The 22,640-nt window shown below is 63.2% G+C and overlaps 1 protein-coding gene across 1 annotated transcript; it reads left to right on the top strand.

Annotated features, from left to right (window-relative positions):
- The first annotated feature begins 6,195 nt into the window (after positions 1 to 6,195).
- SLC6A19 (solute carrier family 6 member 19) lies at positions 6,196 to 22,378 on the top strand. Its single transcript, XM_025866696.2, has 12 exons — positions 6,196 to 6,432; positions 11,697 to 11,837; positions 12,420 to 12,557; positions 14,034 to 14,215; positions 14,576 to 14,686; positions 14,916 to 15,028; positions 16,562 to 16,690; positions 16,775 to 16,931; positions 18,533 to 18,737; positions 18,836 to 18,995; positions 19,860 to 20,022; positions 20,205 to 22,378. Exons 1-12 carry the CDS (start codon positions 6,231 to 6,233, stop codon positions 20,406 to 20,408), a joined length of 1,905 nt encoding a protein of 634 aa, XP_025722481.1. The 5' UTR covers positions 6,196 to 6,230; the 3' UTR covers positions 20,409 to 22,378.
- The last annotated feature ends 262 nt before the right edge of the window (positions 22,379 to 22,640 follow it).

The following is a 22,640-nucleotide window of genomic DNA, read 5'->3' as shown; positions in this document are numbered from 1 at the left end:
CGCTGGGCCCGCCCTCACCCCTGTGATCACCCTCACCCGCTGGGCCCACCCTCACCTGCTCGTGGGCTGGGAGGACTTCAGCATCTGGGTGTATGTCACTAACAACCAATCCCCATGCCCTGCCTGTTGCCCCCAGGCTTCGGGGCGTTGTCCTGTGCCCCAGGGGGTATCCCCAGAGCAGGGCCCCTCATCTTGGCTCCCTGCCCAGCACGTGAAGAGACCTCACCCATTCTCCATTGATCTGAAAGGCGGGGCATCCTCTCCTAAGACTAATGTGTAAAAAATAATTTAATGGGGTTGTGTTCCCTGTTGAAATAAAACCTGACAGACAGAACACCAACACTGATTAAGGATCGAATCCACTCTGTAAAGGCTTCAAGAAGCTGTCTGGTTCACGTGAACTACATGTGTCTAAACTTGTGAAGTTAGCAAAGATGTTTAAGTGAAAATGTCCATTGTCAGTGACCATGCCGTGAGAGGGCGCCTTTTCCTTCCTGCTGGTGGGCGCGACGCTCAGCATTTCTATGGAGCAACCTGTGGTCCATGTCTGCGCTGGGGACACACGCCCGGCCCCCTCATTCCCGCACAGCCATCTGGCCTAGATGCAGTCGGACTGTGGATTGACTCACATGGTCAAGGAAGAGATGTAAAAACTCTAGATTAATCTGTGCCGAACCGAGTCCAGGGGTTGGAACGATTGTGCATGATGGACAGTTGGGATTCTTCAAGCATGTGAGATCATTCCACGTTTAAAAGTCAAGCTATGTAATCAGAACAGTTTATAATCATCTCAAAAATGCAGAAACGCATTTCATGAAGCTGACACTCATTGATAATACAGGAAGGATCCTGAAGGCAGGGCCGGGGTCCGCGCCTGAAAGGAGCAGGGACTCTTTGGGGAGGTGAAAATGTTCTAAAGTCGGCTGCTCAACACCAAGAATGCACTAGAAAAAGGGCGCGTCGTAGATTGTGATAGTTACATCTCGGGTGAAACGTTACAGAAAAGGCCAGGACACAAAAGCTAATTGTCGTCCGGTGCGCGGCACGATGTGGGAGACCATGACAGCCACTGCAATCACGATGGTGCCGAGAGTAATCAGCATCGGACTAGATCCACCCAAAGCCCGACTCTCGAACCTCCCAAGGAAAAGAAGGCCTGGGAGGGAGGGGTTTACTCCCTTGGCTGTCTGAGGAGCTCCGTGTGGTTGGGCGCTCAGGTTCCCGGCGCTGCAGGCAGAGCCCCCGCGTCTCCGTGGGGGGTGTGCGGGCCTGAACAGCGAAGCAGGGACACCCCCAGCAGGTACACCTGCCGTGAAGCCACAGAAGGGAGACGCGTGCCCGCAGCCCACGTCCTCAAGAGGCTGATGGAACAGCACGGGAGGCCAAGGACGGACAGCAGCTTCGTGAGGAGAGCGGCCCCAAGGACGGTGGGGAAGGCAGCATTCGGAGCAAACGGTCCTGCGTCCTCAGACGACACGCGAGCAGCTTCGTGGTCTAACGCTGCTAGAAGGAGACGCGAGGGCATGTTGGCGGCCTGGCGGCAGACCGAGCCTGCGTGAGGATAGGAAGCTGCTGTTGGTCGCCGACGCCGGCGACAGCCTAGCTGCGTGGGGCAAGATGCCTGTGTTCCGGAATCTTCCAAGCCATCCTGCAGATTGACAGGAAGGGTCAGCATCTGGTAGAGAGGGACATTTGAAGGGGTGTTTTGAGGGAAGATAGCCGATGCCTGTAAATGCAGGGTCGGAGCTCCGCGTCAGGCTGCCAGGGAAATGCCAAAGAAAAGCAAGGCCTCTCCCTCTGGCCACACGCCGAGGGGGAGGGAGAGGAGCATCCCCTCCGGTGGGACATGCACGCGAGCCGGCCAGGAGGCAGGAACTGACTTTCATGAAAACCGCACACACCAGGCGCGTCCCCCAAGAGAATGGCTGCAGGCCAGGGGGCACTTCATGCCCGCTGGGAGCCCACCCCACGCCGCGCCGTGGGAAGGGAGGGACCAGCCCCACTGAGCCTGGGACGCGGGCAGAGGGGCCAACCGTCTGGCCCTTGTGTGCGGACGTGTGCGGCATGGTTTCAGATCTGCAACGTGGTTCCTCTGGCGGAGGGCGGATAGCACCTGGGAGGGGGCGCGGGGGGATTCTAGAATGTTCTGTGTGCCTGCTTTATGGAAGTTCATTAACCTGTAAACCACTAACGGATGTGCATACAAATACATTGGTCACAGGAAAGATGGAAAACAGCAGAGATGAGCCGCATTAGGGAAATTTTCTACAATAAATTACGGTATCCCCAACACACTGACTTCTTTTCATGTTCCACATCAAAAATGGTATTTGAAAGAAAAATTTAATAAAAAGTAATAAAAAATGAAATAAATAAAATGGCAAATGTAGTTTAAAATTTTAAATTTAGTAAAAGGAAAATTCTCAAAATACAGTATTAAGTAAAAATCATGTACAGTTTAATTTCAAGCAGGGACTGAGTGTGCAGGGGTCACTCGCACACACACGCACACTCAGGTGACCCTTGAACAACGTGAGGTTGGGGGCACCGTCCCCGCACAGTAGAAATCCCACCTATAGCTTTTGACTTAACTACAGTCGCCCACTGCTGACCGGAAGCTGCACTGAGGACATGAAGTCGATGACGGCGTCTGCTGTATGGGGCTGTATTCTACACGGTATTCCTACAAGAAAGTCAGCCAGCAAGAAGATGCCGGGGCAATCACAAGGAAGAGAAAGTGCACCCGTAGTCCCGCGTCTATCACACACTCCGCGCACCGCGGAGCCGCGCAGGTCAGGGCCGCGCTGCCCAGGGTCAGCGGTAAAACCGTGCGGAACCATCAGAGCTGTGAGCGCTTATCTGCAGTCGACAGCTGAAAACTCTCCTTTACTAAGCACGTATTTCTCTAAAGAACTGTTGCTCGGGCAATCGTGGGTGCAGACGGGCGATCTGAGCACGCGGCTGTGGACCCCGGCCCCAGGCCCGTCGCGAGGGAGACCGGGCGCCACCACCATCACAGGTGGGGACTCCGTTCCAGGGTCCTCGCCGGCCCCAGGACCCACGTCCGCGGTGGACAACTGGAGCTGCTCACGATGCGCCCCCATCGCCTGTCCAGCTGGGAGGGAGGCATCCGGGCCTGGTGCCGCCCCAGATCCCAGGACGGGGTGGGGCGGTGGCCCCAGTCCTATTTTCCATCACAGTTGTAGTAAAAGCAGAAGCTCATTGAGTCCGTTCATCTGTTCTTCACCTGAGCTACCTGGCGTTTCTGAAGGGAAGTGACCTGTCACGAAGACCCTGGAGCATGGTCCCTGGAGAGCTGCCTGGGCGAGTGGAGCTGGGAGGGGAGCCCCAGGTGTGTGTCCGGCCGCCTCCCTGCACAGGCCCATCTTGGGGTGGCGCCGAGGGGACCCTTCGCTGGGTCGATGCTGAGAGTTCTGGGGCCTTGGGCGTGATTGGTAAGCAAGAAACAGATTCCTGCCTGTGGATCTCACCTGTGGTGCGAGGACAGAAGATGAGCAATTAGATAACAAACTGCACAGCACGTTAGAAGGAAATGATGCTATGAAACAGGGAAAGGAAATTAGGGGATCAGAGGTGGACAGAGAGGCCAGCCGCGGTGCTGGGAGGGCCGGGGTCACCATGTGGTGTCCATGCCACGACTGGAAGGTGGCGGACCTGCCTGGTGGGTGCTGCCGGAAGACAGGCAGGAGGCGCATGCAGTGCAAAGGCCCTGGGGCAGATGTGGGCCTGGGGTTCAGGGGTGACCAGGGGGGCCTCGGGCTGGAGTTGGGGGGACAAGGTCAGGGTCAGGTGGGACCTCCCGGCCACCAAGGCCTTTGCTCTAGACAAGCAGGGGCTGATGTGCAGGAGCCGGAGCGAGAAGGGGCACAGGATCCCTCAACCTCAACGGGGCTGTGGAGCCCGCCCTCCTGCCTTGTCTATGTCTGCGCCCCGCACCCCGCACCCCGTATCTGCCCCCCAGGAAGGCAGGGCCTGGAGGTCATCCTCAGAGACCACGGCACATCACAGGGGCACCCAGCCTTGTTAGCACTCTGCTGGGACCCCTCTCCCCGGCTTGTGAGGAAGAACTGCCTTGCTGTGGGGCCCTAGCAAGGTCTGGGGCCTCCAGGGAACCTGGGGGCCTGCCGCAGCCCCTGTCCCCATTGCCGAGACCCTGGTCTGCTCAGGCTCAGCCCTGGGCACCCGGCCTCCTTTTGGCCTTCCGGGTACTTTCCCGGAAAGCAATCGCAGAGCTGCAGATCATGGTGGTGTTTCACAGACAGGGAAGCTGGGCCTCAGAGCCCGAAGAGCTGGGCTCAGCTCGGGGGCTCGGGGGCTGCAGGGAAGGCAGTCCAGGTCTGGATTCCTGCGGAAGCTTCCAGAGAGAGCCACCCAGAGGAAGTCCCAGGTACAGCCCTCAGAAGGGCCTGTAGCGGGGCAGGGACCCTCCCCCACATGGAGGGTCTGCGTCCTGCGTTGGGGGGGGGCTCTCACTCGGGACACACCCAGGACGGAGCCCGGGACCGCGCCCCACCTCACTCCTCCCCCTCACCGGCCCCCGGGTCCAGGCGACACCCCCCGTCTCCAGATTGTCCCTGTCCCCACCCCGGGCCTGGGCCAGCCTGGGACGCCTCTCTCCTGTGTCTCCTCCTCCGTCTCTGTCTCTGCAGTGGCCTCTGCTCGCCTGCCCTGCACTCTCAGCTCAGGAACTAGATGCCCCTAAATTCTGAGCTGACCCCTCCCTTCCGGCCTCCACCCTTCCCCAGTCCCCCTGTCCTCGGGGCAAAGTCGGGCTCCTGAACTCACCCCTCTCTGAGTGGCCCTCACCCATCCTCACGGGATTGTTCCTCAAATGTCAGCGTGAACCGGTCTCGTGGGGTGGGGTCGGGGTCGGGCAGACAGCGCCCGGCCTTGGGGACGTTATTGTCCGGCGGGGCAGGTCACCACAAGGACGGAGCCGTCCCTCCGGGACGGACCAGGTGGCCCCGAGGGCTTCGCGCACCGCTGACCCTGAGGGCTGGCGGAGCCCAGTGAAGGGCGTCGCCCGGGAAAGTCCCGCGGGCGGGCGGGTGTGGCCCAGTCGCCGGAGGAAAGCGGCTGGGGGTGGGGGCGGGGGGTGCTGAGCAGGATTGCCGGTCTCAGGAATGCGGTGGGGGCGCGGGGGCAGAGCAAGGAGGGGCAGCCCCCCGCTCCCTGCACACAGTCTCTGCCCCAAAGTCCCTGCTGAGACGTCAAGCCCCGGGTGGGGTTCTCTTCTCGTCCCCCCTAAGCCTTGATGCGAGGCTGGGCCCCCATCCTGGCCCCCGTCCATGCCCTGCCCTTCTCAGCCCTGAGGGCACTGGTGGAGGCCACGTTGCTCTCTGCGTGTGCCGTTGGCTTCCCTGCATCTCCCTGCCTGACCGCTCTGTTCTGGGGGCGGGGACCCCATTTCCCATCATGGTCCCACCACCCAGCTTGGGGGGGCTGCCCCATGCAAGGCACTGGGTGCGAGAACAGAAATCCTGCCGCCCTGGGGAGAGGCTGGGCGGCAGACGGGTGATGCCTCTGGGAAGCCTGTGGGCTCGAGTGCCCTGGAGGCCAGTCTGGGTCCCCTAGGCCCAGTCTAGAGGCCCCAGGTCTGCAGTGGCTCTGGGTACCCAGATGCTGGTGAGATTTAGAGCCTAGAGCTTAGGGCCAGGAGGGGTCCAGGCAGCTCCAAACTTGGTGTGAGCAGGGCAGTGGGCTGCTCCCAGGGCCCAGGCTCCCGATCATGTCCCTGGCCTGGGACGGGGATCAGGGATGCCCCAGCACCCAGCCCGTTGGCAGAGAGAGCTGGGGAGACAGGGCCGCTCCTGGCCATCTTCTGCGGCTGGGGGGACGGGGTGTGGCAGCGAGCAGAGTTTCCAAGGGTCTGGGGAGGAGCAGTGTCCTGCAGAGCCAGGCAGGCCTATCAGAGCGGGGGTGGGGGTCCGGCCTTGGGAGCACCCTTGGGGGTGGGGGCCAGCAGACATCCACATTTGCGCAGCAGGAGGGGCTGGCCGGGGCCTGTGGAGCTGCCTCAGAGGGTCTGCGGCGCCTCTGCCGATAAGGCATTAACAGTTGGGGCGGACTCACCTCTAGATCTGCTGACGCCAGGTGCCTGGGGCAAGGTGCCAAAGGTTCCCTATAAAGTGCTGGGGCTCTGGGCCCGTGGCCACTCACCCTCTGGCTGCTGGCCTACCTCTGCCGGAGGGACCTGCCCAGCGACCACCATGGTGAGGCTCGTGCTGCCCAACCCGGGCCTGGAGGACCGGATCCCATCCCTGGGCCAGCTGGAGACCATCGAGACACAGGAGGCCAGCTCCCGGCCCAAGTGGGACAACAAGGCCCAATACATGCTCACCTGCGTGGGCTTCTGTGTGGGCCTGGGCAACGTGTGGCGCTTCCCCTACCTGTGCCAGAGCCACGGCGGAGGTAGGCCGCGGGGCTGGGGAACAGGGGATGGCGGACGGCAGGCCGGGGCCCTGGCTGTGAGCAGCTCACCACCCCCCGGGGCCCCCGCGCCCCCAGGGCCGCGGGCCGGACAGGCACACGCTCGTGCCTTCGCTCGGAGCGCCATGAGCCTCTGCGTTCGCACCCGGGGCTGGGCGGCCAGTGGTCCAGGGCCCTACGTGGTGCTCTGCTCCTGGCTCGTGGCAGCCGGGGAGGGATGCCCACGGTCCTGACCCGGCGTGTCCAAGTGTCCAAGTGTGGGGAGCCTTGCGCCGCTCTTGGAAAACACACCCGACCTGCGTGTGGGGGTCCGAGAGGAGCCGGCCACTCCTCCGGACAGAGCCCCCTCCTCTGAGTGTGGATGGCGGCAGCGAGCCCAGCCACCCTCACGTCCACCATGGAGGTCCCACGCTCAGCCTTCCCTGTGCTTCATCCGTGTCCTGAGCCCAGAGGTGGGCACCACGTTCCTGGATGGACAGAGGAAGGCACTGGGCAGGAGCAGGTGACCCGCAGAAGGGCACCCTGGCCTCAACCTGTCATGCTGCCTCCGAGGGCCCTGCCGGGAGCCCAGGGGTCTCCTTCCACAGGTCGAGGCCACCCCTGTCCTCCACCTGCTGACCCCCCAGTGGTTCTGGGTCGGTGTCTTCATGGCCTTGCCCCCTCACCCACCCTCCCGGTGCCTGTGGGCTACAGGGATGGGGCCCCCCTGTGTCCATGGCTTCTGTCTGTCTTGGCCCCCAGCCCTGGGAGCCGTGTGCAGACTGGGGCTGGGTTTGCAAAGGCGGATGGGTCTGGGGCAGGGGCAGGGGCAGGGGCAGGCTCTGCGAGCTGGCTGGCTGGCTGCCCTGGGGACGCAGGTGCTCCGGTGATGTGAGTTAGTAGGGGTTATTTTCATTCTAACTCTGAAGGACCTACAGGCTCTCACCTGGGCTTCAGGATATAAGAGTGTCAGGAACAGCAGAAGTGGTTGTTCCTGGGTCAACCTCAGCAGCCCTGAATTTCCCAGGGCTTGAGCTTCCCAGAGTCTGGGAAGGTGTGTCTTACAAGTCCCTGGTCCCTCCTGCGCTTCTGGGAGGCTGGGTCCATGGCGCTGGGGGGGAGTGGAGTGGGAGGAGGGTCCCCAGACATGGAGTCCCTGATGTCAGCCGCCCCTTCCTTCTGGGGGTTCCTGGTCACATGTCCCCCAGGGACTGCCCTTGGGGAGGGTCCTAGCATCTCCCTGCTGCATCTACCCCTGCTCTGTTCCAACTGGGAGCTCAACACAGGGCGGACTCCCCCCCCACCACTGCGGGGTGGGCAAAGCCAGGTGCCTGGGGAAAGGGGCCGCCCCAGGGCTGTGCAGGGCCCAGGGGCCACTAGGGATGCACCCACTTTGTGGGTGGAGGCCAGATGCTTGTCCCCTGGGAGGAGGGTGGGTGGCACGCCCCCGGCCCCAGGGGAACGCCCAGAACTGTGTTCACAGTGGCATGGAGGTCTTCAAGGCAACGGGCCAGAGCAGTTTACCAAGTAAATCCCAGAGGGCTGTGGGGCCCCCACGGAGAATTCACCCCGGGGAATGGGGGCTTTCGGGTGCAGCCACACACTCATTCTGAATCCATGGGGGCAGCCTGGCAACCTTGCCCCCAGACACTGTGGGCTGAGGGGACTGTCCCCGAATCACCCCCTGGGAGCCACGTCCCCACACCCCGCTCCCACGCTGGCAGCGAAGCACGGGGTCTCAGCTCCGGGATGGGAAATAGGGTGGGGGTGGGAACAGGGTGGGAACAGGGAAAGCTTTCCAGTGTTCTGCTTTGGGAGGCAATCTTGGGTGTGGTCCCAGGCAGGAGATGCCGGGCGGGGGCATATCCTGAGCTAGAGGGGTGCAGAGAGGGCCTTTGGAAGTCCTCTGCGGGGTCTCTCCATCCCTTCTCCCATGCTCCGCACCTCCATGGCCGCTGGCTCTCTGGGCACGGGCTCCCCTCCTCACGCACACCTCAGGGTGGGCTTCGCTTCGGGGGATTCCTCCCCTGTGAGCTCAAATAGCGCTGTCCTTCCAGGCTTTGGCCTGGGTGAGACCGCGCTGCCCCTCCCAGGCCCTTCCTGCGCCGCCACCCCCCTTGCAAGCTCCTGAGGGCCCGCCCGCCATGGCCTGCACACTTAGATCGCACCAGCCCGCAGGCGATGAGCCCCACTCTGACCAGGAGGCCCTTGATCTGGGGACCGTGCTTGAGTCTCCATTTCCGGCCCCCAGACCCATCCTTGCTGCTGGGAGATGTGCTCCTGGGTGCGGGATCCCCAGCCTCCACACCCACGCTCTGTCCAGGGCCCGCTCTGCCTCCCGGGCCGACTCGGGGCGCACCTGGGCTTGGAGGGCCTGCACATGGGCTCTAGGGTGCAGGCCCCAGGTGAGGAGGGCCCTCGGAAGTGTGGGACAGGGTGGCTCCCCTTCTGGGGTCATGACCTCTAGGCCCTGGCCAAGGTGCTCCTGCCCCTGGCTGCCCTCTCTGGCCCTAGCACTCCCTGGCAGCGGCTGCGATCGGGGCAGCACCGTGCGGTCCTCCATGCGCTGACTGGGGCCCCCCCAGACCAGACAACCCTCTAGAAGGGAGGCCAGCAGGTGGGCCAGACCCAGGGAGGGCGGAGCGGGCGGCTGCGGCCTTGTTGCCACACAAGATGGCTGTCCAGCCTGTGGGCACGCGTGTCTCACGATGGGGTCGGTCTGGTCTGGGCTGAGGGCAGAAGGCGGGAAGGCCCAGAAGGCCCCGGGGGTGGGGGGTGGGGTGAGCCGCCATCCTCCTCTGCCTTTAGGGACACGGGGAGAGGCACGCGTGGGAGGGGCCGCGCCGGTCCGTGGGCCCCTGGGGGAGACAGGCAGTGTCCTGGGAGGTCGGGCCCCCCAGCATGTCCGCTCCTCATCCCGTCTGCAAGCCCAGAGACACGACACCCCATTTCCTGGACCAGTTCGGATGATCAGTACAAACCAAATCAACCCAGCCGTCCTGGGTGCCTGTGAAGGCCTGTGATTACCCCTCGAGCCTCCCATGAGTCTTCACAGTCTCACGGTATCCGCCGGCCACCAAGCCTGCGCACCCCGCCCTGTTTCCCTGCCCGGTTTCTGCACCAGCGTGTCTGTCTCCTGCGGGCGCCGGCCGCCCCCCCGCCCCCCGCCTGTCGGCCCACCGGTGCCCACGCCCTGGCAGCACAGCCAGGCCCGTCTCCTGGGACCTTTGGAACCGCATCCAGGCACCACCGTGCCTGCTGGCCGCCCTCCCTCCTCTGCCCTTCCCTGCTTCTTCCACCTTTACTCACGGGAGGAAGTAAAGCCCTGAATTCCCCGCGCTTCATCTGGAAAGAGCACCTGGTGTTGCTTGAGAACGTGCTCATCCCTGGAAAGAACGAGGGGCCGAGGTCCCGCCGCCCTGGGCTGGGGGTGCTGGGTGGGCGGGCCCCACACCGTGGGCACACAGAGGGCTCCCTTTGGGGGGGGTGTGGGCATGTGTCCCCCCTCGTCTCCCACCCCCCTCCCCCACTGGCTGTGCCCACTGAAAGCCCAGCCTGACTTACAGGGATCCACCGGCCTGTTGGCCCCGGGGGAACTCGTGTGAGGGAGGGGTGCTGGGAGCAGAGGGGGCCGCAGAGGCTTCCTGGAGGAGGGGCTTTCCAAGTGGGGTCTCCGAGGATGAATAGGAGTTTCCTGCTGGAGATGCAGGGGCAGGGAGACCAGTGGGTGAGAGTGGCATCATGAGGAAAGGGGATGGGATTGAAGGACATTTACAAACCTTGTGCCAAATAGACTGGTTTTCTTGGTCATTTTGCTCAAAGATTTTCAAATCAAGCCCCTAAGGAGACATTAGAGAGGCAAGTCTTTCCTTATCTTAACTTGACCTTCACGGACACAGTGACCCAGTGAGCAGGTCCTGCTGGGCTCTGAGTGGCCCCAGGTTGTGCCCCCACACCCAGGGGGATCCGGCTGGTGGCCTTTCCTCTCCTGGTGCCCGTCCTTGGATTTGCTTTTTTGTGGTTGTCATGCCCACACCCCTTGAGTTCCTGGAACTTGGACCTCAGCGCTGATGCAGTCCCAGCAGCCGAAGGAGCCTGGCCCTGGAGCCCCGCGTGGGGAGAGAGGCCACTCGGGCAGTCCCGCGTGCAGACCGAGGATGACCCACAGCCGGAGGCCTGTCCCTCCCAACAGGAGGACCCCACAGACAGAAGGACAAACAGAGGGAGCGCGGCGGGAGCGGAGGGGGAGGGGTGGTGCGGCTCTGGGCCAGGGGCTGGACAGTACGGGGAGAAAGGACGAGGGGGCCGGGGCCGCGCCAAAATGCTCCTGCCGCTTGGCTGCGCTGCGTGGCCCTCGTGGGGCAGGACCCCGGGCCGGGCGGAAGGGAAGCTACCGTCACCCCCGCCGGGCCCCAGTCAGCAGGGACCGAGGGGCATCCCGGCAAGAAAACATCCCCGGTCAGTGGGCTCGGCCCATGGGGGTCCAGGGAGCCCAGCGCCCGGGGCTACAGGCAGGGACCCAGAGGCCCTCATCAGTCCTGAAGCAGGAAGTGTCCGGTCTCAGCGCAGAGCTGCGTCCTGGCTCTGACTTCCAGCCTGTGGGGACCGCGGCTATGCTGATCTCTGCTAGGTCACGCTGGGCGCTGGCCTACGCTGTGGCTGTGCCCGGAGAGCCTCCCCGGTTTCCTGGTGCCCACACCGGCGAGGAGCGGCCCAGAGCCCCGACTGGTTGCCTTTACAAGTTCCCTTCTGGACCTGCTCTCCTGCACCGAAGCCAGGGGGGCTTGAGAGACGCCAGGGGTTCCTGGTGACCCCGCGCTGGCGGTGAAGCCTGGCTCCCCCGGCCGCGGGGGCGGCCCCTGCTTCCGCGCGTGTGGTTGGTGCTCGCGCGTGTCCAGGGCGCCCTCCCAAGGCTCAGACTGACCCTCCTGGTGCGTGACCTCCTGGTCAGCCTCCGAACCCTGGGCTCCCGGGACCTATCCCCTCTGACCCTTCCACACCTCGAGTGGAGGCTGCCCTGCCTCCCCGCACTCGGCCCAGCACAGGGACACCTCTACTCATTCCCAGGAGCTGTGGTGTGCGGTGGACAGACGCCACCACTGGGAGGCGGTGCGAGGCGGCTCCGTGTGAAATGGCGCCTGTGGCCGTGAGGTCCCAGGCTTGTGTTTGTGCCACCATTCTGCAGGTGCTTTCCACAAACACCTGTGTCCCCAAAGGAGTCCCCGTGAGCCGTCCCCTGCCCTCATCGCTGCCTTCTCCCCACGCAGGGGCGTTTATGATTCCATTCCTCATCCTGCTGGTCCTGGAGGGCATCCCCCTGCTGCACCTGGAGTTCGCCATTGGGCAGAGGCTGCGGAAGGGGAGCGTGGGCGTCTGGAGCTCCATCCACCCAGCCCTGAAGGGCGTAGGTGAGCGTCTGGAGCCCTGCCCAGAGCGAGGCTCCGCAGCAAACACCCCTCCTTCCCCCTCTGCTCTCTCCGCCTGATTTCAGGGAGGGGAGGGGCCCAGGACTCGGCACCCAGGCCTGTGCAAACCCTTCCTTAGGGTCTCAGAAACCGTGGGCCGCAGACCCCATCCAGACCCCATCACTCCCGGCCACCAGGGACCAGCCGGGCAGCAGAGGCCGTCCTGAGTCCCAGGCGCCCAGGGGATGGGAGGGTATAGACACACAGAGAGAGTAGAGTCCCTACTCCCTGCCCAGATCAGGGCTCAGCAATGGCCAGACTGACCCACAGGGGCGCTGACGCTTGAGGTTCCTTCCCAGCACCGACCCCTCCCCCCAGCGCCGACCCCTCCCCCCAGCGCTGACCCTCCCCCCAGTGCTGACCCCTCCCCCAGCACAGACCCCTCCTCCAAGCGCTGACCCCTCCCCCAGCGCCGACCCCTCCCCCAGCGCTGACCCCTCCTTCCAGCATTGACCCCTCCCCCAGCACCGACCCCTCCCCCAGCGCTGACACCCACTCCTGAGCAGTGACGGTCTGGTCCCCCAGGTATTGCGTCCATGTTCGTGTCCTTCATGGTGGGTCTCTACTACAACACCATCATCGCCTGGGTCATGTGGTACTTCTTCAACTCCTTCCAGGACCCTCTGCCCTGGAGTGAGTGCCCGCTCAATGCCAACCAGACAGGTGAGGCCCTGGGGACGCCGTTGTGCGGTGGGGGGCACCGCCACCGGCTCTGGGGAGAGCTCGCCTTCGACCATGCGGGCTGACCGTCCACGAAGAGCCACCCTCTGATTTTCCAAATTCCGGAGGGCTGTAGCTCAGCTTTGGCAAAAACCAGAGCACATTTAAGCCCACAGGGCATTAAAAAAAAAGTCATATTGCAATAGAAGAGCCCTTAAAAATGCTGGCTTCCCTCTCAGGAGGGGCCGCTGTTGTGGAGGAAAGGGGGAGACCCGCCCACCTGGCCTCGTGGTGCAGGCAGCAGAAGCAGGGCTCCAGGTCGCCAGCAGGGTGTGTATGGGGCTTCCCTGAGAGCTGCTCCCTGACATTTCCAGGCCAGCATCCTGTTCCCCACTGGCCCTTCCCACTCAGCCCCCGGAGGCTCTGTCTGCAGAGAGCTCCTGCCTTGCACCATCTGCTCCTTCTGGGGTGCCCCCAGGGAAGGGGAGAGCAGGCCCTGGGCTGTGGCCCATGGGGGCATGGAGCTGAGTGCTAGGCTGGGCCGCTGGGCGTGCAGCCCCATCAGGACGTGAATGGCCTGTGTTGTGAGTGTGGGTCCACCAAGCAGACAGTGGCCAGTGTGGTTTGCTGCACAGATCACACCAGATGTGCTGGGGCTGGCGCTGGCAAGATGGGTACCTCAGGGTCAGGAAAGGAAGGGGCCCACCCCCATGGCCTCCCTCACTGCCCTGGGGACCATTCAGGGGCATGGTCCCTGTCTCTGGGGATGGGGTGGGGGCCTTCCAGGACTAGACTGCTTCCCCATGGCAGGATGTCAGGCTGGTCTAGAAGGGCACCCAGGACCCTGGGACCCACAGGGATGAGAACGTGTGAGTTTGAACACCATTGCCCGGGGTGGGCCCCAGCCAGGGAAACATAGAGACCTGTGACTGGTGCATGGCAGAGCACCTGGCGCAGAGCAGACTCCCAGCTACACCTGTGGGTCTCTTGTGTGCCTGCAGCAGGGGCAAGAGGGAGAAGGCAGGCAGTGGAGGCCTGGGGTGCACACCACATCGCACGTGCATGAGGGTGTGCCTGCACACACACATGTGCAAGTCATGTGTGCAGGTGTGTGCACACGCATGTGCATGTGTTTGTGCGCATGCACGCATGTGTGGCATGTTCATGTACGTGTGTGTGTGCATGTGCCCATGGGTCTGCGTGCATGTGCACATGTGTGTGCGTGTGTGAATCCACACCGTGTGTGAGCATGTTCATGTACGTGTGTGTGCATGTGCACATGGGTCTGCGTGCATGTGCACATGTGTGTGTGAATGCACACCATGTGTGGGCATGTTTGTGTGCATGTGTGTGTGTGCAGGTGTGCACAGGCAGGCTTGTGTGCATGGACACCCCTGTTGTCACTATCCCAAAGCACAGCTTGGGCCCGGGGCTCACACTCTGTGACGCGCTCTGGTGTGTGCAAATGCCCGCCCCCAGGCTATGTGGAGGAGTGTGCCCGCAGCTCCTCTGTGGACTATTTCTGGTACCGGGAGACCCTCAACATCTCCACCTCGATCAGTGACTCTGGCTCTATCCAGTGGTGGATCCTGCTCTGCCTGACCTGTGCCTGGAGCGTCCTCTACGTGTGCACCATCCGCGGCATCGAGACCACCGGGAAGGTGCTCACAGGGGTGGGGGTGCCCAAGCCGCCACACCCTCGGCAGCTGTGAGGGGCCTGGTCCCGCAGGCCCGCTGTCTGGGAGGGGCCTCTGCTGCCCAGACGCTCTTACGCACGAGCTCAAAAAGCCCCGGGCAAGGGGCACGCGTGATCTCTAACTGGGAGGAGCAAGATACCGCAGTTTACAGGCTGAAGGGCGGGTGCGGAGAGCGGGGGCCCATCTCCCCGCCGGCAGCCCGGGGGCCGGGGGCTCGTGGGGAGGGCGGGGCAGGGCCTTATACTATTGCCCCTTCTCCTTGGGAGCCTGGGTCTCCCTGTCCGCCTGGCACCACCTGCCCCTTTGCCCCACACTTGTCCACAGGCCGTGTACATCACCTCAACGCTGCCCTATGTGGTCCTAACCATCTTCCTCATCCGCGGCCTGACGCTGAAGGGAGCCACCAAAGGCATCGTGTTCCTCTTCACGCCCAACGTGAGTCTCCGGAGGTTGGCCCAGGGCCCAGATGGCACAGGGGAGGCCAGGCTGGGGGACGGCCCCCCTGGGCCCCTGTGGCGTGCAGGCAGGGCCTGTCTGCTCGACGGTGGCCGTGTGGACTGAGGGAGGCCACCACTGGGCTGCGCATCAGCTGCCACCTCCAGGGGCCATGCGTCCCAGTCCCCAGTCCTTTTGAGCAGAGCTGAGGGTCCCTGTCTGGCTGCAGGTCACGGAGCTGGCCAACCCAGTCACCTGGCTGGACGCCGGGGCTCAGGTCTTCTACTCCTTCTCGCTGGCCTTCGGGGGCCTCATCTCCTTCTCCAGCTACAACTCTGTGCAGTGAGTGTGGGGGGACCTTCGCCACGCCTGCCCTGTGCCTCGGCCTCCCTACCACAAGGGGTGGGTGAACGCAGGAAGGCGTGCAGGTGACCCCACTGACCCGGGGTCTCTGCGGGGCTGTGGCCACAGGGTGCAAAGAGGTGGGCTGATGCCTTGGGTGGGCTTTCATGAGCGAGGGACCCCCAGGGAGACCCATTTACGACCTGGCCTCCCCTGGGCGCCTCCGCCCCAGCGATCGCGAGCCCTGGTGTTCATGCCCCCACACACTCCCCATTACGCCTGCGCACCCAGGACCCCAGGAGCGCCCGCCCCTGGACGGGCACCCACGTGAAAGGGGCCCAAACCACGAGGGCCCCCAGGGCCTCCACAGACATAGCTGGTGTCACTTCATCTCCACAAGCGATAATGGGGCACCTGCTTGTGCCCCAGCTGGTGCGCCGGGACCGTGTTGCTAGAACCCATGGTCCAGCAGAGAGACGACAAACCGCATGAGCTGACATGGAGGGCGTGGGGCCAGGCTGGGCTCGCCCGCCGGCCATGGTGCCGGGCAGGATAGGGGGCAGCCGAGGATGGCCTGACAGCAGGTGCTCCCCACGGGGGCCGTTGGCCCGCTCAGCGCACACCAGAGGCTGGTGCAACCACGCTCCCTGTGTGGTGGCAGCACGGACACCAGGCCCAGAGCGCGCCCTCGCCCCAGGGGCCCCGCACCCACGGGCCCTGCCCCACCCTGCCCCCCGTCCGCTCCCTCTCTGGGCGGACTCGCCTCCTCTGGACGGCCGGGGGCCGTCCTCTGCATCTGGCTCCTGTCCCTGAGCACGAGGTCCTCATGGCCACCCCTGCCGCAGCCTGTGTCGGACATCCTGCCTTTCACGGCCGAGCAATACCCAGGCGTGGACGGGCCGCACTGTGTTTGCCCGCCTGCCCCACGACGGACACATGAGCTGTTTCCACCCTCCGGCGACTGCGAACATTTGTGTCTGAGCTTCGGCGCAGACGAGCCTTCACTGCCCGCGGTGCACGCAGGGGCGGGGCTGCTCCGGGTGAAGGGCTCGAGGGGGTGTTTTCCAGGGAGGTCACCCCATTTCAGGTCCCCCCAGCCGGGCAGCAGTGCCCGATCCTTGCTCACCCTCACCAACGCTTGTCATCTGACTCTGCCGCCGGCCGCCGGAAGCATCCAGAAGAAGGATGTTGGCCTCGGATGGGGGTGGGGCGGTCGGGGGCGGTGTTCTCGACACGCCGAGCTGGGGGGCTGTAGGCGTCCAGGTGGGGATGGGGGGCCCTGGCCGCCCGGCCACCTCCTAGATGCCTCACGACCCGGGGAGGGTCTCCAGGGCCAGCGCTGCAGGGGCCTGGGGAGGTGGCAGGAAGGGCAGAGAGGGGTGGGCCACGGGCCGGCTGTCCCCCGTCGTGGCTGCACCCTCCTCGCTGGGCCAGTGGCTCAGCCTCGGGAGCCCCGTGCTGTCCTCGCTGGGTGCTGACTCGGGCCAGGTGGGCGTGCCCGGCAGGCGGTGACCCGACGCCCTCTCACGGCAGCAACAACTGTGAGAAGGACTCGGTGACCGTGTCTGTCATCAACGGCTTCACGTCCGTGTATGCGGCCACCGTGGTCTACTCCATCATCGGTTTCCGTGCCACCGAGCGCTTTGATGACTGTTTGAACATGTAGGTGGCCCGCCTGCCCTGGGAGCTTGCACATCGCCTCCAGGGAGCCCACCGGGCCTGCAGCCAGCCCCACTGTCTTTCCAGGAACATCCTGACGCTCATGAACGGGTTTGACCTGCCCGAGGGCAACGTGACGCAGGAGAACTTCGAGGAGATGAAGCTTTGGTTCAGCACCACCAGCCCTGAGGCCTTCGCAAAGCTGCACTTCCAGACCTGCGACATGAACACCTTCCTCTCGGAGGTCCGGCCTCTGGGTGGTGCTCCTGTGATTCGGGAGCTGGGAGTGGGGTCGAAGGAGGGCGCCGAGCTTCCCCTGCGAGCCAGGGGTCCTGGGAGTCACAGAGCCTGCGTCCAGGGCCTGGTGCCAAGGCAGGGACCCAGGGCCACGGTGGGCCTGGCCTCCTGCAGTGCCTGCTGTGAAACAGGCCAACACCCCATGTCCACGAGGACTAGAATGCCTCCCACAAACATGCAGAGTCACCCTAACCGGGCTCCCCACCTCGCTGCACTCTGCTGGCTCGTTGTCCGGGCTGGCTGACATTTCTTGGCGGTCACAGTGCAGAAGACAACATAGCTGCAAACCGTCCTCTGATGCACGAACGTCTCTAAATGCCAAGTGTAATGAGGAGCGATGTTTGCACACTGTTGTGATTTATGGGCCAACATTTACTAATTTTAATTTTGCAATTTTCTTCTTTGGAGGCACGCAATATTCGGGGACATGTCCCACATTTTCAGGGCCTGGCACTGTGTCCCAGTGGTGACAGGCCCTACAGGGGCGAGGTGTGTGGAGGCCGAGCACAGCCAGCAGACCAGAGGGCCCCCTCGCCCATTCTGTCCCCCGACACGTGCAGGACGAGAGGCAGGGTGGTCCCAGGGCAGCAGAGACTCTGAATTCCTTCTCTTCTGGAAGCGAGCTAATGGAGGAGTCAGTGCTCAGTGCAGGTGCCGAGCATCACCGGGGCGCTGAGTCCTGACCCCCCACACCGGCCCTGGCCCAGGCCACCAGGCTGGCTGGCCTCGCCTGGTCACCTTGCGGCTCACCTCTCCCTCCCCCTCCGTCCACACGGGCGCGTGACGCACCTCTGTGCGGGTGCTCAGACGCCGTTCACTACAATCTCCCCAATTCCTCGCTTGGCCCCCCAGGGAGGAGTTCGGGTGTGGAAGGCAGCAGCCCATTTTCCCCCGAACTCGTGCAAATGCTGTGAGGTGGCTTTGGGGCCCCTGACTTGGGAGCGAGTCCTGGGGACAATGGCGGATGTCTTGCAGGGAGCGCTGGGCCCAGGGCCCCTAACGTAGCCCCTCAGCCCTACAGGAAACACCCAGGAGGGAGGGGCAGCAGCAGGGGTCTCGCGGACCCGTGTGAGGCCAGACGCAGGGCTACAGGCTCAGCTAGGGCCCCGCGTGGAGCCCTTGTGCTTCTGCACCTGCCCAGCCGTTGGAGCACGCATCCTGCTGTGGCCGCTCCCGCCGGGCCCACTGGCCGCAGCTCTGGCATCCTCTCAAGGGCACTCGCTCAGGCCTCGTGGAGGTCACCCCACATTCCAAGCCGAGTGTGTGGCGAGCGACTCAGGAAGCATCAGGGAGCAGACGGTGTCTGCACGGGGCCCTGACTGCTGCTGGACAGTGGGAGCCACTTCCTGGTCATCAAACCCGTTCAGCTTTTAAAAAATACAGTTGGGCCTGAAGGACGAGTTCTGGTTATCTCCTCAAATGGCTCAGATCAGACTTCTGCTTGCATGAGGGGGCTCAGCGGGTGGGGAGCTGTCCGGGGAGGGACAGGGATGGGGAGGGGTCCTCAGGGAGCGTGCCTCCGTGACGCCCCTGCCCCCACCCCTGCAGGGTGTGGAGGGCACCGGGCTGGCCTTCATCGTCTTCACGGAGGCCATCACCAAGATGCCCGTGTCCCCGCTGTGGTCCGTGCTCTTCTTCATCATGCTCTTCTGCCTCGGCCTGTCGTCCATGTTTGGGAACATGGAGGGCGTGGTCGTGCCACTGCAGGACCTCAACATCATCCCTAAAAAGTGGCCCAAAGAGCTGCTCACAGGTACGCGGGGCCGGGGCCGTGAGGGACAGCCCCCAGGGGGCGGCCACGGTGCAGGTGCAGGGCCTCGAGCCGCAGTGGCGGTGCTCTCTGTCCCGCAGGCCTCATCTGCCTGGGGACGTACCTGCTCGCCTTCATCTTCACCCTGAACTCCGGCCAGTACTGGCTCTCCCTGCTGGACAGCTATGCCGGCTCCATCCCGCTGCTCATCATCGCCTTCTGTGAAATGTTTGCGGTCGTCTACGTGTATGGCGTGGACAGGTAGGGAGGAGGCTGCTGCGGCAGGAGGCTCCTGACGGGTAAGCAGGTGGCATTCAGGGCAGGCAGGACAGGCACGCTGTGACCTGGGGCCGAGCGCGCACTGGGCCTGGCTCCTGCGTGGCTGAGGGCAGAGGAGATGGGTCCTGGACCAGGGCCCACCAGAGCTGTCCGAGCGGTGGTCCCTCCAGCTTCCCGAAGCTTCCAGACCCAGCAGACATGAGCACTCACAGGCCGTGCAGTCTTAGGGGTGGGAGGAGAGCAAACAGCAACCGTGAAGGAAAGTACAGACCCTTGGTCTGACCATGGGATTTAAAAAAGTCGTCACCCAAGACGAGGAGGTGAAGAACTATTGCATCCCACGCGGGCGGCCCGAGCCATGGGAACATCAGACCAGGAGGGGCAGAGCAGTCCTAAGGGCTGGGTTGCAGGCAGCGGATGTGAGGGCCGGGTGTGGACAGGGCAGGGGTTCCTGCTGAGGGGATCAAGGCTGCCCCGTGGGGCCCTGGGGAGGTCACCAGCCTTGGGGGAGGGGAGATCTGCCAGGGAGGCTGGGATGGGGCTGCCGGTTGGGCTGCCCTCCACCCCCAGCAGCATGGACCCTGGCTCTGCATGAGTCCCCGGGGGTGAGTTGACAGGCTAGAGCACAGGTGGTGGCACCATGGGGCGGCAGAGGGTCCCAAGCCGGCTTCCGATGCAAACCAGGCTCTTCTGGAGGTGGCAGGTCTCTGGTCAGAGAGAGACCGGGCTGTGGCACCGTGGATGGTGATGTCTGTCTGGGTTGGACGGCTAGCTACCCTTTGCCTTGACGGGATCACAAGCCTATCGACGCCCCCAGTGACGGCCTCCTTCCTGCCCTGTGTCCAGGTTCAACAGGGACATCGAGTTCATGATTGGCCACAAGCCCAACATCTTCTGGCAAGTCACGTGGAGAGTGATCAGCCCGCTGATCATGCTGGTCATCTTCCTGTTTTTCTTCGTGGTCAAGGTCAATGAGGAGCTGATATACAGCGTCTGGGACCCTGCCTATGTGAGCCATGGGGCTGCAGCGGAGGGGCAGTGGGTCATTGTGCTCCCTGTGGGGCTGGGGACCCTGGGGTGCCCTTCCCCTCCCCCACAAGGGCCAGGCGGTGACCCATAGGGGAGGGGCATCTGCCCAAGGGAGACCCTGCAGGCTGCGTACACAGCTGCTCACCACCGCTCTCTCCCCAGGAGGAATTTCCCAAATCCCAGAAGGTCACCTACCCAGGCTGGGTGTACGCTGTGGTCGTCATTGTGGCCGGGGTGCCCTGCCTGGCCATCCCCGGCTTTGCCATCTACAAGCTCCTCAGGGACCGCTGCCAGAGGCCAGGGGACCGCCAGGGGCTGGTCAGCGGGCCGTCCATGGCCTCCATCAACGGGGACCTGAAGTCCTGAGCGGCCCGGCCCAGCGCGTGTCAGGGAGGATCTGGGCCATACGTGTGAGTGTGTGCGTGTGTGCATGCGTGGTGTATATTGTGTGAGCACAGGCATGTGTATGTGTATATACATGTGCAGGGTGTGCACACGTGAGTGTGTGCGAGTGTGCACATTCGTGAACGCATGTGTGTGCGTGTGCAGTGTGCGCATGCACAAGTGTTTGTGCGTGTGAGGGTGCATGTGAATGTGTGCGAGTGTGTAAATACGTGAACGCATGTGTGTAGTGTGTGTGCGTGCACAAGTGTCCTGTGCGTGTGTGCATGTGAGTGTACGCGTGCGAGTGTGCACATACATGAACGCACGTGTGCGCGCGTGCATTGAGTGCACACGTGTGTATACATGTGTGAGTGTGCGTGCGCACAAGTGTGTATGTGCGTGTGTGCATGTGAGTGCACGCACACGCACAAGTGTGTGCGTGTGTGCGTGTGTATGCGTGAGTGTGTGCATGTGCGTAACGGTGTACGTGTGTGTGTGTACATGTGCGAGTGTGTATGTGTGTGAGCATATGGAGGCATGAGTGTGTGCTCATGTCTGAGTGTGTGTGTATGTGTGCATGAATGCACGGTGGGCATGTGCATACATGTGTGTGTGCATGACCGTACTGTGTGTGTGTGTTGTATAGACATGTTGGGCGCCTGTGTATTTGTGCACACACGTCGGCCACGCAGCCCCAGCGCCCTGGTGCTTGCCCTTGTCACGGACGTCGCCACCGCGGCCTGGGTCCCACCCCGCCCGCACGCGCAGAGGGCGAGTTGCAGGTGCCGCGTAGTGGGGAGCCTGGCCCGCGGGAGACAGGAGCGTGATGCTCCCTTGGCCCCTCAGTCCAGTCTGATGGCCACTCGCCCTTCGCCTTGCTGTCGACCCTTGACTCAGGAGCTCACAGTAAGGTCGGGGCCCTGGTGCCCCCGAGGAGGACTGGCCTTCTCAAGCCCCTAGGCCGTGAGCTCTGGAAGACTCAGCGGAGTCCCTCTGAGGCCTGGCTGCCTGCCTGCTGGCCTTGGCAGCGTGCCAGCTCAGTGAGAGCCAACCCGATTAATCATTGCTTCTGGCTGCTGCAGATGAGCAGTTAGACAAAACTCAGCTCAGCCTAAGTTAAGGCAGAAAGCACCCTTTGAGTTTTCTTAAGAGGGCATATTCACTGCATGAATTTTTAGCTAGGTGTTGGAAAAGGCGGGTTATAGGGTAACTCGGCCACATCCACCAAGGTCGAGGACAATCCGTGCGTGCCGAGCATGGCAGGGATCCGGAAGCCCATCCACTCAGCGCCCCCTGATGAAGGGTTGTTTACTGGGATTTGACAGTCAATCTTGGCCAAAGTCACTTGGCACATGGGGTGGTTATTTTAATGAGTCCATGTCCACTCTCCATGGAAAAATCTGGAAGTTTACGTTAAACTGGACTTTCTGAGCATCTGCGGGGCAGGGGTGGGGAGCTGGGTGTAGGGTGGATCCTGGAGCCCTGTTCCCCCTATTCGGATGCCCCAACTCACTGCCTCCTGGCCTGCAGTGACACAGAGTTCAGCCCTGCAACCCCACGATGAACTTTCAAACACTGGCACGTCCAGTCCGCATATGCCGCCAGTCATGGATGCCATGACCTACAGAAACAGCAGGAGGCTCACAGCCCACCATGCAGGGCCATGATGACATGCACCTGCCCGGGCCCCCCGTCCCACCCCACTCCAGCCTCCACCCTCCTCTGAAAGCTTTCCCAGCCCCACTAAGAGAACACTGAGCAGCCCCCCATGGATACGCCACACCGTCCCGGGCACGTGGGGAGGAGACTGGCGGGTGTGGCCCAGGGGGGCACATCCAGAGTCTTTCTGTTCCCTGACGGGCACCTGGTTTCACAGACTTGGCATATTTGCAAGTTGTTGGAAATGCGTGATTTGTGGGCATAACATGTACCTGTCTAAATAAATCACTCTTTCATAATCTTGGCATAAATGTTGTCTAAATGCAGAAGGATGAGCCAACAGTGGGGCCCCAGTCGCTCAGGGCCTCTCAGGGACTGTGGTTCTGGTGCGGGGGTGATTTTCTTTGGAGAAGTCATGATGCCAAGTGGCTGTGTCCGCAGAGCCCTGGGCATGGCGTGTGTCCCTGCGAAGGGCAGGTGGTGGGCAGGCCTTGGGCTCGGGACCGTGGTGCCCTGGTGAGGTCAGGTTGGCTGGGCCGGGGGCCACACTCCTGC

The sequence above is a fragment of the Callorhinus ursinus genome, unplaced genomic scaffold (assembly GCF_003265705.2).
Source record: "Callorhinus ursinus isolate GAN/ISIS: 27379988/994484 unplaced genomic scaffold, GSC_fseal_2.0 scaffold3, whole genome shotgun sequence".
NCBI lineage: Eukaryota > Metazoa > Chordata > Mammalia > Carnivora > Otariidae > Callorhinus > Callorhinus ursinus.
This window is presented reverse-complemented; position numbering and strand designations above follow the sequence as displayed.